We start from the raw sequence: 18,297 nt of genomic DNA, 5'->3' as shown, positions 1-18,297 counted from the left end.
CACTGTGAGAGTAAATTGTTGGAATTGATTATTAAAAGGCGACAATTAAAATTGAAGAAATTGGAAATTAAGATTAAAGATCTAAAAGAAATTTTGGTGCCATTTATGGACACTACTGAATATAAAGAAAGATCAAAAAACATTCAAGAGTATATCATGAAAGTTGATAAAGACACAAAAAATAAAAAAGTTAAAAAATATAATAGAGACACAGATGATTACAAAAACAATAAGGTTTACAAATGGCAGGAAAATGTAAATGTTGAGGAGTGTGACTCCAAATAATCTACACCTGAAAAGACCCCTGGAAACACAACTAAATTACCTGGAAATATGGGAACCCCTAACTCCCCTCAGAAGAAATTAAATGTTCAATTTCAAGAGCAAAATAAAGAACAAATAAATATGCTTGAGAGAAATAATCCCACTCAGAGGCCCTATTTTGAAGGGAGGGGGAGATTTAATAGAGGCAATTTTGGATATAGAAGACCTGGTGGCCGTAGAGGCAATTGGTTTGGGAGAGGGGGGTTTCAGGGAAACTTCTATACCAGAGGGGGTGTTCAGGATCCCAACAGGAATTGGGACTCAGGGATGAGATATTATGGACCCAATTACAGAGGATGGAAGGAACCAGGCATAGATGGAGCAAGAAAAGATTTGGAAGGTATAGAGGAAAAAGAGGAGGCAAGCGAAAAGAAAAGGAAAAGAGACAAATAGGAAGTGGCATTTTTAATTTAAGTGATGTGATTTTAACGGAAAATGAAATAAAAGTATTGGATTTAGGTCTAAAGTATATACCTAATGTGAAGGTAAACAAATTTGATGTGTTTATAGACATCCAAAAATTTGTGAGAAAAATAAATATAAAAAATTTTTTTGAGTTAAATAAAAATAAAGGAAACAATAATATGTCAACCAGTGTATATCAACATAGCACCTTAAGGAATGCTTCGACATTTAATCCAAAGAATATAGGCAATGAATTTTTAGAGGTCTTTAAAAAGATGGTTGAGACAGATATTAAAAACATGGATCTAAAAAGGAAAAAATATACCCCTAAAGAAATTATACAAGGAATTAAAGATTTAGAAAAAAGGAAAGATATTGTGATTAGAGGAGCAGATAAGGGTGGCAGTATTGTGATTCTGAACAAAAAAGATTATGAATTGGAGATGAGTAGACTGTTGAATATGAAAGATACTTATAAGATCTTAACATCAAATCCGACCAAAAGTTTAAAAAAATGTTTAAAGCAGTTGATTAAGGAAGGAAGAACATCAGGTGTTTTGAATGATAAAGAAGCGAAATACCTTTATATCAAGCATCCTAAAACTCCAGTGATATATTATTTACCTAAATTACATAAAGATAAACAGAAGCCACCTGGGAGACCCATTGTGAGTGGGATTAATTCGATCTTTTCCCGTATTGGGGAATATATAGATTCTTTTTTGCAGTTAATAGTGAGGAATAATCGTGCTTTTTTGAGAGACAGCAGCGATCTTATTAATATACTGAAAACTATAGATGAGATTGATGACTGTTTTTTGGTGACTATTGATGTGGAGGCTTTGTATACCAGTATTAAGCAAGAGGATGGGATTAAAGCAGTGAGATGGGCTTTGAAACAGAAATCTATGATTAAAACCACCCAGAGAAGATTCATTATTAATTTGTTACAATTTGCTATGACTAACAATTTTTTCTGGTACAATAACACCTTCTTCCAGCAGTGCAAGGGTGTGGCAATGGGAGCTAAATATGCTCCCAGTGTGGCAAACATTGTTTTGGATAAATGGGAGGTTGAGTGTATCTTTGATAAATGGCCAGAAATAGTGTTATATAGGCGTTTTATTGATGATATCATAATGATCTGGAGAGGTTCGGAAGATAATTTAAAGGGATTTGTGAGACATATTAATAATAACAAATATGGATTAAAGTTCACGGCTGTGAGTGATTTTACAGAGGTGAATTTTTTGGATCTCACAATATATAAACATGAAGGTGAAATATATACCAAAACTTTTTTCAAAGAGGTAGATAAAAATAGTTATATCCCCACCTCTAGTGGACATCACCCGAGATGGTTGTTCAGTACGCCAAGGAGCCAATTTACCAGGATTAAAAGGAATTGTAGTCAGCAGACAGATTTTGTAGATCAATCCAGACTTATTATAGATAGGTTTGTTGATAAAGGCTATGATAAATCCTTTTTGGAGACCGAAAGAAAAATAATTGAGAACAGAAATAGAGATACACTTTTGATGGGTAGAAATATTAAGGACAATAAAGGAGATATTGCCTTTATCTCTGATTTCAATAACCAATATAGGGATATTGAGAAGATTTTTAGAAAATACTGGCCTATACTGCTTAAAGATGAGACGTTGAAGAAAATTATTCCACACAAACCAAAGTTCATATATAGGAAAAATAAATCATTGCAGATGAAACTGGTCCACAATGTTTTAGACCCACCTAAAGAAAAAAACTTTTTTCCTGAATTACAAGGCTTTTATAATTGTAACAAGTGTAAGGCATGTAAAACAGTACAAAAAGGTTTAAAGAAAAAAAGAAAAAGTTTTGCTTCTATACATACAAATAAGGAATATAAGATCAATTCTTTAATTTCATGTAATTCTTCTCATGTGATCTACGTTCTGGAGTGCCCATGTCGGTTACAGTACGTAGGGAGAACAGGAAGATTATTAAAAACTAGGATTGGAGAACATCTTAATAATATAAGAAAGGGATATGATAAGCATAGTGTATCCAGGCACTTCAAAATGAAACATGATAGTGACCCAAGTCTAGTCACCTTTTATGGAATAGAGAAAGTTAACAAACATTGGAGGGGACTAGACTTGATTAATGCAATATCCAAAAGGGAAACATTCTGGATACATGAATTAGATGTATTAAAACCGAATGGGTTAAACATAGATATAGACCTAAACTGCTTCCTTACCAATTTTTGATAAAAAGCTGAAAGAGATATATATAGAGGTTAAAGTATGTCAAATATATAAGATAGGTGGAAAAATAAGGGATGATATATGCATGCATATCACTAATAGAAGTAAGGATGAAGAAAAGATTCTCCCTTTGAAGTGATTTATAGGGAGTTTTTTCCTTTAAGGTGATTTTAGTCTTGGGGATAAATAAGTTTATTACTTGTAGTTGTGATACGATATTAATATTGGAATTTGTAGTGAATGTATGCATATACATCTCCTTTGAATATGAGATGTGTTGGAGTCCCCCTTTATGTAATATGGTGACTATGGAATTGAGAATTATGAAGGAATACACTGGTTGACAAAGAAATATAAATGTCGAGTAATATAAAGTTGTCCTTGTAGAACTCGACATTTGGGATTTTGTAATTCATTTTTAATTTATTGCAATTTTTTTTGAGTTCAATTTTAATTTTTATTTTTATTTTTATTTTTTCAATGCTTTTAATATGCTTTTTTATAGTGGTTTATGTGAAACCCAATTCATTTATTATGATGTGTTGTATATAATTATAAAGGAAAAGATATTTGTTATAATTGATATTGGTATACTATGTAATCTTGCCAAGCGAGTGGTGGTGGGTAATACACCGCCACTTGTATTGGTCAGGAAGCGCCGCTATGCGTGAATGCAAGCGGTGTGTGGTTATTACCGCTATTGGTTGAAAGGCACTATTATGCAGAGTGCGAGCGGTATATATATGTCTCACTGACGTCTTGATCCATGCCGCTCCGTGAGGACGTCAGAGTGACGAAACGCGTAGGGCGGAGCTTATTGGATGACATCAGGACGTTCCCTGGAGCTGTGGGCGAGGTGTCCGCGGTGAACGGGGCTCGTCCATTCCGTATACTTGATCGCTTGCTATACCAGTGTCAGGTGGACACTTCATTTTGTGAGTAGGATGCAATTGAAATAAAAGTTTTAAATGGTTCTTACTTGCTGCACCATCATGCCTTTTCTTTATTTTTGAGTGATTTTACTATACAATTGGAGGATGATCGTTGTATAAGGAGTCTTGGCTATACCTCAAAATCACTGCAGAGTATTGTTCCTGCTATCTGGAAGTGTCTAGACTATAGAGTGCTACTTCATGATCTACTTACTCATCGCTCCCAGAGCAAACGCGCTTGTGCTGATTTATAATCTAATCAGCATTGAGCTCTGGTGAGTTCATTCCATTCATTTGGTGGTGGATAAAGCACGGTGGAATTATATGTTTAAAGAAGAAAATTTTCTGTTCTTTGTGGTGTTGGACTTTCTTTTGTACACTTATATACACGAAATTTATGGATTATTTTCACTAAAAAGTTTTTTATGTTTGGACTTTTTACACATATATTTATGATGTTAATTTTGATATATATTTAGCGCATTCCTATTGCTGATTTTTTACATTTTACCAATAGTTTGGGTTAAAGGTTTGCTGCTGGAGAGGATTGATATTGTTGATTGGCGCTTTCTTTTTTGTTTTTTCTTGATTTATCACGTTGTTTTGCAAGTGATTTAAGATAAGCAGCCATGGATATTTTTGGGTACATGGAAAAAAGACAAGTAGATTTATTAGAAGTATTTAACCTCACTAATTTAAATAATGGAATTAATTTAGAAGAAAAATTTAAGAATCTGAAACACCTATTGGAAAAACAAATTAGGATATGGTGGGATGTTAATACTTTAGAATTATATCTGAAGGATAAGATCACACCAAGGAGATTGAGATGGGATATTCCAGCCAATGATGGTTTGGATGATAAAGATTTGATGGAGGAGTGGTTTTGGTTTTTTAATCACTGTGAGAGTAAATTGTTGGAATTGATTATTAAAAGGCGACAATTAAATTTGAAGAAATTGGAAATTAAGATTAAAGATCTAAAAGAAAGTTTGGTGCCATTTATGGACACTACTGAATATAAAGAAAGATCAAAAAACATTCAAGAGTATATCATGAAAGTTGATAAAGACACAAAAAATAAAAAAGTTAAAAAATATAATAGAGACACAGATGATTACAAAAACAATAAGGTTTACAAATGGCAGGAAAATGTAAATGTTGAGGAGTGTGACTCCAAACAATCTACACCTGAAAAGACCCCTGGAAACACAACTAAATTACCTGGAAATATGGGAACCCCTAACTCCCCTCAGAAGAAATTAAATGTTCAATTTCAAGAGCAAAATAAAGAACAAATAAATATGCTTGAGAGAAATAATCCCACTCAGAGGCCCTATTTTGAAGGGAGGGGGAGATTTAATAGAGGCAATTTTGGATATAGAAGACCTGGTGGCCGTAGAGGCAATTGGTTTGGGAGAGGGGGGTTTCAGGGAAACTTCTATACCAGAGGGGGTGTTCAGGATCCCAACAGGAATTGGGACTCAGGGATGAGATATTATGGACCCAATTACAGAGGATGGAAGGAACCAGGCATAGATGGAGCAAGAAAAGATTTGGAAGGTATAGAGGAAAAAGAGGAGGCAAGCGAAAAGAAAAGGAAAAGAGACAAATAGGAAGTGGCATTTTTAATTTAAGTGATGTGATTTTAACGGAAAATGAAATAAAAGTATTGGATTTAGGTCTAAAGTATATACCTAATGTGAAGGTAAACAAATTTGATGTGTTTATAGACATCCAAAAATTTGTGAGAAAAATAAATATAAAAAAATTTTTTGAGTTAAATAAAAATAAAGGAAACAATAATATGTCAACCAGTGTATATCAACATAGCACCTTAAGGAATGCTTCGACATTTAATCCAAAGAATATAGGCAATGAATTTTTAGAGGTCTTTAAAAAGATGGTTGAGACAGATATTAAAAACATGGATCTAAAAAGGAAAAAATATACCCCTAAAGAAATTATACAAGGAATTAAAGATTTAGAAAAAAGGAAAGATATTGTGATTAGAGGAGCAGATAAGGGTGGCAGTATTGTGATTCTGAACAAAAAAGATTATGAATTGGAGATGAGTGGACTGTTGAATATGAAAGATACTTATAAGATCTTAACATCAAATCCGACCAAAAGTTTAAAAAAATGTTTAAAGCAGTTGATTAAGGAAGGAAGAACATCAGGTGTTTTGAATGATAAAGAAGCGAAATACCTTTATATCAAGCATCCTAAAACTCCAGTGATATATTATTTACCTAAATTACATAAAGATAAACAGAAGCCACCTGGGAGACCCATTGTGAGTGGGATTAATTCGATCTTTTCCCGTATTGGGGAATATATAGATTCTTTTTTGCAGTTAATAGTGAGGAATAATCGTGCTTTTTTGAGAGACAGCAGCGATCTTATTAATATACTGAAAACTATAGATGAGATTGATGACTGTTTTTTGGTGACTATTGATGTGGAGGCTTTGTATACCAGTATTAAGCAAGAGGATGGGATTAAAGCAGTGAGATGGGCTTTGAAACAGAAATCTATGATTAAAACCACCCAGAGAAGATTCATTATTAATTTGTTACAATTTGCTATGACTAACAATTTTTTCTGGTACAATAACACCTTCTTCCAGCAGTGCAAGGGTGTGGCAATGGGAGCTAAATATGCTCCCAGTGTGGCAAACATTGTTTTGGATAAATGGGAGGTTGAGTGTATCTTTGATAAATGGCCAGAAATAGTGTTATATAGGCGTTTTATTGATGATATCATAATGATCTGGAGAGGTTCGGAAGATAATTTAAAGGGATTTGTGAGACATATTAATAATAACAAATATGGATTAAAGTTCACGGCTGTGAGTGATTTTACAGAGGTGAATTTTTTGGATCTCACAATATATAAACATGAAGGTGAAATATATACCAAAACTTTTTTCAAAGAGGTAGATAAAAATAGTTATATCCCCACCTCTAGTGGACATCACCCGAGATGGTTGTTCAGTACGCCAAGGAGCCAATTTACCAGGATTAAAAGGAATTGTAGTCAGCAGACAGATTTTGTAGATCAATCCAGACTTATTATAGATAGGTTTGTTGATAAAGGCTATGATAAATCCTTTTTGGAGACCGAAAGAAAAATAATTGAGAACAGAAATAGAGATACACTTTTGATGGGTAGAAATATTAAGGACAATAAAGGAGATATTGCCTTTATCTCTGATTTCAATAACCAATATAGGGATATTGAGAAGATTTTTAGAAAATACTGGCCTATACTGCTTAAAGATGAGACGTTGAAGAAAATTATTCCACACAAACCAAAGTTCATATATAGGAAAAATAAATCATTGCAGATGAAACTGGTCCACAATGTTTTAGACCCACCTAAAGAAAAAAACTTTTTTCCTGAATTACAAGGCTTTTATAATTGTAACAAGTGTAAGGCATGTAAAACAGTACAAAAAGGTTTAAAGAAAAAAAGAAAAAGTTTTGCTTCTATACATACAAATAAGGAATATAAGATCAATTCTTTAATTTCATGTAATTCTTCTCATGTGATCTACGTTCTGGAGTGCCCATGTCGGTTACAGTACGTAGGGAGAACAGGAAGATTATTAAAAACTAGGATTGGAGAACATCTTAATAATATAAGAAAGGGATATGATAAGCATAGTGTATCCAGGCACTTCAAAATGAAACATGATAGTGACCCAAGTCTAGTCACCTTTTATGGAATAGAGAAAGTTAACAAACATTGGAGGGGACTAGACTTGATTAATGCAATATCCAAAAGGGAAACATTCTGGATACATGAATTAGATGTATTAAAACCGAATGGGTTAAACATAGATATAGACCTAAACTGCTTCCTTACCAATTTTTGATAAAAAGCTGAAAGAGATATATATAGAGGTTAAAGTATGCCAAATATATAAGATAGGTGGAAAAATAAGGGATGATATATGCATGCATATCACTAATAGAAGTAAGGATGAAGAAAAGATTCTCCCTTTGAAGTGATTTATAGGGAGTTTTTTCCTTTAAGGTGATTTTAGTCTTGGGGATAAATAAGTTTATTACTTGTAGTTGTGATACGATATTAATATTGGAATTTGTAGTGAATGTATGCATATACATCTCCTTTGAATATGAGATGTGTTGGAGTCCCCCTTTATGTAATATGGTGACTATGGAATTGAGAATTATGAAGGAATACACTGGTTGACAAAGAAATATAAATGTCGAGTAATATAAAGTTGTCCTTGTAGAACTCGACATTTGGGATTTTGTAATTCATTTTTAATTTATTGCAATTTTTTTTGAGTTCAATTTTAATTTTTATTTTTATTTTTATTTTTTCAATGCTTTTAATATGCTTTTTTATAGTGGTTTATGTGAAACCCAATTCATTTATTATGATGTGTTGTATATAATTATAAAGGAAAAGATATTTGTTATAATTGATATTGGTATACTATGTAATCTTGCCAAGCGAGTGGTGGTGGGTAATACACCGCCACTTGTATTGGTCAGGAAGCGCCGCTATGCGTGAATGCAAGCGGTGTGTGGTTATTACCGCTATTGGTTGAAAGGCACTATTATGCAGAGTGCGAGCGGTATATATATGTCTCACTGACGTCTTGATCCATGCCGCTCCGTGAGGACGTCAGAGTGACGAAACGCGTAGGGCGGAGCTTATTGGATGACATCAGGACGTTCCCTGGAGCTGTGGGCGAGGTGTCCGCGGTGAACGGGGCTCGTCCATTCCGTATACTTGATCGCTTGCTATACCAGTGTCAGGTGGACACTTCATTTTGTGAGTAGGATGCAATTGAAATAAAAGTTTTAAATGGTTCTTACTTGCTGCACCATCATGCCTTTTCTTTATTTTTGAGTGATTTTACTATACAATTGGAGGATGATCGTTGTATAAGGAGTCTTGGCTATACCTCAAAATCACTGCAGAGTATTGTTCCTGCTATCTGGAAGTGTCTAGACTATAGAGTGCTACTTCATGATCTACTTACTCATCGCTCCCAGAGCAAACGCGCTTGTGCTGATTTATAATCTAATCAGCATTGAGCTCTGGTGAGTTCATTCCATTCATTTGGTGGTGGATAAAGCACGGTGGAATTATATGTTTAAAGAAGAAAATTTTCTGTTCTTTGTGGTGTTGGACTTTCTTTTGTACACTTATATACACGAAATTTATGGATTATTTTCACTAAAAAGTTTTTTATGTTTGGACTTTTTACACATATATTTATGATGTTAATTTTGATATATATTTAGCGCATTCCTATTGCTGATTTTTTACCTTATGAACATTGTTTGGTGGGCAATTGCCAAAACATGATACATTGGAAATAACACCCCAACACTTGTATCTTGATTTAGAAAAAGTCAAGTAACAATGATTTAACTGGACAAGCAATTAGGGCAAGTTTGTTTTCATACCAAGTCCATCGCCATCCAGATCACTTAGAAGCAGTTTTGTACCATACTGAGAAAGTCCCCCATTCCCTCTCAGGGTTCCCAGTGGAGATGGATTCTTTGTATATTTGAGTTCATACACCGTGGATGTTCCAGCATGATGCAATATTTTTGATATGAACATAAATTTGAAAACTGTGTCTAAAAAAAATGTAAAGTTGTTTTTATTTCAAATTTAATAGATTTTTAAATAATGTTGCTGCATATAAAATGGTACTAAACTAAAATAACATCTTTAATTATAGCGAGAGCTGACAAACTACCTTTTCTATGCCATAATTGCACATTGCTTCAAACAAAGCGGCTTTCATAAAAAGGGCAAAAAAATAACAACAACACAGGGCCACTAGCATGTTAGAAATACAGCCTAGTAGCTGATTTAAAATAGCTCATATCTAAATCCTCTGGAGGCCTATAAAGACAAGTGATCCCTTATTACAGGAGGGAAGTCTTTTTTGCACCACTTTCTTGACAAGCATAGTGGACTAAGAACTGCCTTTTAATTTACATAGATGAACGTACTCTTTTTAGCGTTGCCCAGGTCTCCAGTCTAATGCTGGAGTACATAGTTGGGGGAATCCACTTATATTCCGATAGTTTCAAATGGTGCATAGGATTTAACAATCAGGTGTGGAATGGGCATAGTAGGGGATAACAAGGGATACTGAGTGGTTCTGAGTAGAGGTGAGTTTGAGTTCGGTCTGAACCCAGAATTGAGCTCATTAGTCATTTCTGGGCCAGTGTGCTGTGGGCGGGAGATTTCCCATCAGTCATCTGCACATACAGTATATAAAGAGGTGGGGATGTTCCTGACACCATTGATCTAATATTATTTTATTGTTGCCCCTTTGTGTTTATCAGCTGCAGGGTGGGAAATATCCCACCCATAGCTCATTGGCCCAGCAATGACAGCCAACTTCCAGGTTCAGACAAACTTGGGTTTGGCTTGAACCCAAGTTCATCTCTAGTTCTGAGCATCTGAAGCATTTGTTGATGCCTAACTAATTGTTGCACTTAGTAAAATGTCTGCTCTTCTCTTTTTGAGCCGTAGGCTATCCCTTCCACTATTATGTTGTCCATATACAACAGATCTCTATTTGTTTATTTTTTAATAAAAGGTAAAATATTTGCAGATGATCATAATGATGTCTGTTAAACCAGTTCCATCCTGCAGTGTGTTTAAACCATGCATAATAAAGGCTGTTACTGTACATTTCCTATAGAGAAACACGACAAGCCTTATTTTGCTACAGTCAAATCCAAGCATGTCAGCATGTAATTAAGCCAGCCACAGACATAAGATTCGTTTGCCACTGTCTCTTTAAAAAGATTATGCTTAGCATGTTAGTGCTATTCAAACGGTAGAGGGTGAACAAGCTCAGACTCTTTCAGGACTTATTGGAAGAAACCTGTGATTGTTCTGGCAGTACTGTTATTTCCTGTTATACAGTTGTGCTCAAGATGCCCTTACCCCTGTTCAAATTCTATGATGCTACACCATACATTTTAGTCAATCAAAATTGTAAAAGAAAATGACCTACTTTCTGTAGGTGCCCCAGTAAGCAGTACTTGCTTTCTTTCCCCGTTCACATATATTGTCCCACTTGCAAGTGATGAACCCATCTTACTCTGTTCCTGAAATACATGAGATTACATAAATCTGGGATTGAACAAAATCTGTGCAAAATTTTTGTTAAAATTCAGCAGAGCAATTCCATTGAATCAAGATTGTTTTCTATAGGGCCTGACACATGGTATTCCCTGGGAAGAAAATAAGCATGCAACATTTAAAAAGTGTTTTCATACTGTATGTCACAGATATTGATGACCACCACTGTGTCACTACTGACAGGTATTAGTGTGCAATGAGATGCACTCTACGGAGTTCTTGGTCTTCAACCCTGGCCTCCCCATAAAGAAGGTTAGAATTGACTGCATGGAAGCTCTAGGGACCCTCTGGATTGTCCCAGTGAGGAGAACTGATGATATTGTTTTATCGTCCAGTTTAACCACTCAGCATTTTAACTAGCTACCCATGTGATAGGAGGCAAATTAAATAGCAGTCTATGACCTGTCAAATTCTGCATCTGTGTTCATTCCTGTTGTGTTGCCAGGATAGAAAATCACCCAGTGGAGTCAGAGAAGGCAATAAGACTGAAGATTCTAGCCCTTCTTTGCTCAACTGAAAACGAGAAAAATGATTTAAAGAACATCTCGTGGCAAAAATTTTTATTTTCCCATGCACTGGCACTGCATGGGTTAACTGCTTGTTTTTGTATCGGGGTTTGCAGAGCGAAGATATACTTACCTAATACCTGATCCTCCAAGCTTAAGACTGGTCCCCAACGCTCCTGACCCCCCTGCACATTCTAGCAGTCTTGTGAATAGACTGTTCCTGATGTCATCACGCCCATAGACTGGTTCTGGACGTGAAGACGGCAGTCCACCGCTGGATGTGAGGTTTTCCAGAGGATTGAAGGATCGTGTAAGTATAGCTTTTACCTGCTCCTGGACAAAACAAGCAGTTAACCCAAGCAGTGCGGGCACAGCCCCACTGCAAGGGAAATTAGTATTTTGCCTGGAGTTCTTGTTTAAGCTGCATTTATCAGTTGCCAATTTATAGTTATTAGATATATTATATCTTGGCTAAAGCTGAGTTAATACTTTTTCCCACACACCAATTTATGAGAGATGATAAAATTATGGTTAGGATAGCCAGGACAGGTAGAAAGCAACAAGGGATGTTATAACCTGATGCCAATTTTTATTTTACATTAGCAAGGTACGTAAATGAGACTTACAGCTGAACTACGAGCACAAAAAATCCATACACAGGGGCTTGTTTTAACTGCCAAAGAATTTTTGTCTAGCCATCTAGATTTGACATTTGACCTGAACAAGCCTACTATTGAGATCATCTGTCTGTTGGTTCCTTGTGCTGCTTCTTCTCCCAGTCTGTGCTCTGATTTATAGGGGATTGCAAGATATGTTAATAAATACAGAGTTGCCTTCATTTGTGTATTTTATATCTTACTGGAGGTAAGCTTTAAATGTTCATTCTAAATATCTACATGTTATTTGAATCTAAATTAAAGAAATTAACTCACAGAATGCCCACTTATAACAAATGTTGCATTTTTACTTGGTGGATAGAATCCATAGACTTTCCCTACACTCTGTACATCTTCATAGCTGTATCTGCAAAAACAAAAAACGGTATAATACAATTGAAATTTATGATACGTACTATGGCAGAAAATTCAGACTTTAGCACAAATTAGTTACAACTTTAATACCCCCAAAAAGTCAGTGCTCCCCCTTTCTTGCACATCTATATTGATATTTATTTTTACTGCAGCCAAGAAAACCCTAGCTAGGGCATGGAAATCCTGGGTTCCAACTATCGCACTGGTGAAATAAAAAGTATCATGGTTCATACGTAATGAGAAATTAGCTGCGATTCTACATGATAAATTTAAAAATTGTAGAAATGTTTGGGCCCCCTGAATATCTAGCTATTCTGGGGGAAACTCAAACAATTCCACCTGGTCACTATAGTGCATTCATGCCTACACTTGCAATTGGGAGGCTTTCTCTAGCTTTCGAGCCCAACTCTGACCCTTTATCCTACGCCCATCCTTCATCCCCTGTATACTTTCTTGATCTGTCCCCTCTCTTTATACCTCTCTATGTCAATGAATTTTTTCTCTGTAGCTGCCCCCCCCCCCTTCTTTCTATGACCCGCTCCCTTCTTTCTAGGGACTTTCTATCTGCACTTCAATCATTCACAACAGTCTTCCTCGTAGTTGAGTGGCGATTCCATATCTTATCTAAGTTTCTGAAGGAACAAGCACAATCATTTCATTTATTGCAAACCTGCAAACCTACCATTACGGGGCTTGTTGTTCCAATTCCCCTCTAAAGCCTAGTACACACGATCAGAAAATTGCACAAAAAATACCGATTTTGAAGTGATCATACAATAATCTGATTGTTAGTATACAGCTTTTGTCCAAAATTATTCGAAGGGATGAGCATGAAAATTTTTATAGTACGATACCAGATCGTACCATTTTCATTTAATCGGAACAGTTTTCATCCGAAAATACAATACATGACTTCCAAATTTTCTTTCTGCCGTAGAAGAATTTTCGGAACTTTAGTAACCTCTTCACTTTCGATATCAGACTAGCATGCAAAAACAAAAAAAAACAGATGATCATTCATCCAATATTCTCATTGTGTGTACGGGGTTTTATAGGTATTTAATGGCCAGCATTTATTGTTGTCATATAGGATCCTTTCTGTTGAATTCTCCCTTTCTGCTTATAATTATTAAGCTAATGTACATATTGCAATGTGTTCTTCTGTGAATCGAAATCAATGTCATAGAACTGTAACTGCACTTTCCAAAATACGTTCAATAAAATTTCAATGAAACAAAAAAAGTCAGTGCTCATTCCAACTCTATCTACTGACTTTGTAGGTAGAAGACTCAGAGGTGCTCAAATAACTTGTTTTCACAGAGCGTGAAATGGATCCCTTTATTTTGTTACTGGGCCTATTACTATTATACTTACTATATTTATATTTACTTTTGAAAAGTCAAGCCTAAGGCCCCATTCACTCCAGAGTGTTTTGTAGCTCTAGCTTTCTAGCTCAATACTGTCTGTTCACATATTACCACTCATAGCAACTGTAGCTTGACACCTGCCACTCCAAAAGCTACATGAGCTACTTTAGAGACAGAAATTGGTATTTTTGGATGGGAATTACTGAATTGTACACTTTTCAGCCATTTTTAGCATGTAATGCTTTCCACAGGCTCGAATGAAAACCCCTGAAGGTTTACTACACATGTAAAATGCTTGAAATAAGCTTCTAAACGATTTGTATATTTGCGCAAAAATGTGTGAAAACACTTTAAAAATGCCCATATTTGCTCTGCTTAGGTGTGAATGCAGCCAAAACAGGAATAAAAAAAACAACAACTTCTAATGCAAAACACAAGAGGATACAAGGGCATGAAGCCCTGCATGTTGCAGCCTATATTCACACAGGACCAGGGATAATTCAGATGCCATAACAAATCTTGTAGGGAAAGAACTAGCCCATATACTGTAGATAGTTGAGCTACTAAAGACACATAGGCTGTTCACTTTGCAAGGGAACTTGCACTTTGCATGGGAATTTTCCCCAGAGTTTAATGAATGTGGTGAAATTTTACTTTGCAAAGAACACCCAGTCGTGTAGGCAGGTGCAGTCTGTTTTCTCCACTGTAGGTGGGGCTCAACCGAGTAATGCCATAGCCTGGAGAAGTCAAGGAAAACCTGGTTTCTCCATGGTTTCCTGGGTCACGGAGCAGCATTCCAGTTGGTTACTCTGCATCCATTTGACCCCTGGTGGCCATCTTGGATCAGCAAGGTCTTTATAACCCTGCCCCCCCCCCCGGGTTTTGGCATGCTTTTGTGAAATGGGTAGAGTAGGGATAGAGACCCAGTGTGACAGGGAAAATTATTAGTGGTAGGGAAAATTTCCGGATGACTAGGGATTCTCTCTCCTCAAGGAAGCCTCCCCTTTGGAACTGACCAACCAGGCTACACTCCGCTCTCTGAAATAGAAGCTGTTGGTGCATCTCTTCCCGCTGCATCTCTGCAGTTGAACTGAACAGTGAATATTCTCCCTAAGTGGCATTCTCCTGCTGGGGTGTTTGCAGTTTGGCATTCCCTTTAAAGTGCTACTAAACCCAGGACCCTGCATTCACTATATCTGGGCTCCCACAGTACACAGAACATGGAAATGCAATTATTTAAGTAAATATAAACTGCTAAATACCTTTTCTTATCAGCAGTTAGAGAAGTTTAGGGACTTCTATTAGTGTCCAGCCGAGCACTGGTTAAAGCTTGTAGGAGGAGTTTGTATTCTGCTTTAGGAGGATGCAGGACCCCTGACCTGTGTCTGGACATTGCTGATTGGTCCTGTGCTGATCACATGCACTCTTCCAAGACAAAAACAATACACACCAAACTGAGCATATGCAGAGTGTCTCCACACATATCTCTTAGCAGGAGATAAGAAGGGGACACTGGAAGAAGGGGAGGATCAGAGACGTCATAATCAAACAGCCTTTTTACACAATGCAGAGGATTACCTCTTAGTATAACAATCATGCTTTACTGCATATACAGACTGATTTTACTCTTGTGGGTTTAGTAACACTTTAATACAAATGCAAAGTTTTATAGCAACCCGACTCTGTGTCTTTACTGTCACCACACCACCTCCTACACGTGCACAGAACATTTTTTTTAAAAACAACATTTTTGTCTAAACGTGATTGGATGATGGCCGTCACTAGAGCTTCATCTCGTTCACTAAGCTCTGGGGAAATTTCCCATGCAAAGCATAGCTTCCTTTGCAAAGTGAACAGTCTTTTTGCCTTTAGTAAATCAACCCCTATATCTCAGTAAATGTGAAAACATATAGATATGTATAAGCATGCAGTGGCTGAGAACAGATCTGCTATGCATCTAGTATAAAATATAGCTCAAAGGCTTAGAGGGAGTTATGAGAAGAGATTACAAAACGTTCCCGAGGAATGTTAGGGAATATAACAAGTCACAAGGAGGAAAAAAGGAAAAGCAGAATGGTGTGAACAGTGGGTGAAGATGTATAGTGAATTAAGATCAAACATCTGATCAATTCAATATCAGCAAAGATGATTACAACTTAAAGCCCCAAGGTTTTGATGGAGCTTTGATGTCGGTAAAGAAGAATACAGTAGAATAATTAAACTACCTAGAAGCAGCAGGGTTGTTGTAGGGAGTGACAATGGCACAGCTAACTAGCGTTCCTAACTACACAAGTGTATATATCAAGAGCAGCAAGTGATCAGTATACACATTAAGTATACTGTACAAACTAACACACTAGGATAAGTATCCTTATTTACAAAAAGTCAGTTATTTTAAATAGATTCTAATAATATTAAACAATTACAGTCAAGTGGCCAAAAAATAAAGATCCTTATCCTTGTGCAATGTCTAGTGAATTCAATCTTTGGTCATATAAAATGCTATTTTAAAATAGGTAATTGATATTTAAATCTGTGTTAAAGTGCCACATCCCTAATATTGTGACTATATACCAAAAAAAGAGACCTGAAAAGGAGGCACAACATAATCATAAAAACATGATTTATTTTGTATCAAAATTCAATATATAAAATAACTTTTTTTCACAACAGTAGTACTAAAACGTGTAGAAAATTTAAAGTTTACAATACCAAGGAGCAGCAAATCTCTTCCCATGTGATCGACGTGGAAAGAGATTTGCTGTTCCTTGATATTGTAAATGTTTCATTTTCTCCATGTTTTAGTACTACTGTTGTTTTGAAATAGAATGTTATTTTATATATTGAGTTTTGTATTTCAATGGTTTTTATTAACTTTTGTAAACAATTTAACAAGGATTAGAGAAAAAAGACACTCCCACGCAGGGGCTATCAATGGTACATAAAAAATAAAAAAAATCATTTTTGTAACTTCAACAATTCAATGCAATGCAACAATGCCACGTAGGGGCTATCAATAGCACATAAAATACAGAAACACTGATATAACGCCAACATTTGCAGCTAAAGGCAAATATCTATAACCTCACATAATCAAAAAAAGAGTAAAGAAGGAAGAAGAAAACAATACCAGAAGCAGGGATACAGGAACGCATTTACTATACAGCATCATAAACCCAGGCTAGCCGGGAGGAGCATGGGAAAAGCATATGTCAACCACAGCTCCCAAATTTTCAAAAATTTTAGTTGGGAGTCGTTACGGATACTTGACATCTGTTCATTGAGCATCAGAGTGGTCATATGGTCCCACACCCCCTGAAGAGGGACAGACGGGTTCTGCCATGCCTGGGCAATTGTTCTAGTGGCCGACAGAAACAGATAGTAAGCCAACTTCTGCAGATGAGCCAACAGACCTGGTATGGGACAATGAAGCAAAGCATACCGAGCTTCTTTTGGCGTATGGAGAGATGGAACAAGGTGTAAAGAAGACCAAAAACAGGAGATCAAAAACGAAGCAGTCTCGGACATAACCACCATATATGGAACACATCTCCACGATGGCCGCAACCCTGAAAGCAGCGATCACTATTAGCAGGGTTCGCCTGGGCTATACGAGCCAGGACCCAGTACCAACAAAACAGTACTTTGTATGCCGCCTCCAGCTTGGCCGTATTAAATGAACATTTAACTACAAACGTCCAGGCCTTATTCCAGTCCTCCAGATCCATGTCCCCAAGTCACATATATTGAATTTTGATACAAAATAAATAATGTTTTTATGATTATATTGTGCCTAAAAAGTCCCCATTTTCAGGTCTCTTTTTTTGGTATATATTCACAATTTTAAAATATTCACTTTAGTTTTTCTAACAACAAACTGTTGCAAATTCTCAACTACTATAAACAGAGGCTGGGTACTCCATTGCAATGGGCCACTCAGGATTATTTCTTGAAACGGAACTAGCCAGCCCTCCAATGGTTGTACGTTTGACATGTTAAGAAATTAAAGTAATTTGGCTATACTGCAGTATGTATTCTCAAGTAGCAAACAAAAGACAGACTTACTCTTTGAGGCTGCTCCAAGTAGGACTCCCAATCACTAGCAATGTTTTTTTCTTCCTTTTATGACTATGAAGAGAGAAGCCAAACCAGGCATAGTCATGTTCCCCCGTCACAAGCCACTCTGCTTCTTCCAGAAATAGGATGTCTGGAAAACACACATGCTAATATTACTCACTATTATGGATAAGGTTATTCCCTCCTGCTCAGCTGAGATTTGAGTATGTATTAAAAAAATATACTGTATATATGTTTATGTTATATTC

At 36.1% G+C, this 18,297-nt stretch overlaps 1 protein-coding gene across 1 annotated transcript in view; it reads right to left on the bottom strand.

Moving 5' to 3' along the window:
- Positions 1 to 18,297, bottom strand: part of GPLD1 (glycosylphosphatidylinositol specific phospholipase D1) — a 108,471-nt gene that overhangs the window by 29,063 nt on the left and 61,111 nt on the right. The window contains exons 18-21 of the mRNA XM_089682251.1: positions 18,038 to 18,179; positions 12,507 to 12,597; positions 10,941 to 11,034; positions 9,364 to 9,540 (exon numbers count right to left, since the gene is read on the bottom strand). Of these exons, the coding sequence (XP_089538377.1) occupies positions 9,364 to 9,540; positions 10,941 to 11,034; positions 12,507 to 12,597; positions 18,038 to 18,179 (504 nt within the window). The remainder of the gene's footprint in view (positions 1 to 9,363; positions 9,541 to 10,940; positions 11,035 to 12,506; positions 12,598 to 18,037; positions 18,180 to 18,297) is intronic.

The sequence above is a fragment of the Staurois parvus genome, unplaced genomic scaffold (assembly GCF_062004578.1).
Source record: "Staurois parvus isolate SC_StPar_1 unplaced genomic scaffold, SC_StPar_1.0 ptg000287l, whole genome shotgun sequence".
Taxonomy (NCBI): Eukaryota; Metazoa; Chordata; class Amphibia; order Anura; family Ranidae; genus Staurois; species Staurois parvus.
The sequence above is the reverse complement of the archived record's forward strand: the minus strand, read 5'-3'. Positions and strand labels throughout refer to the sequence as shown.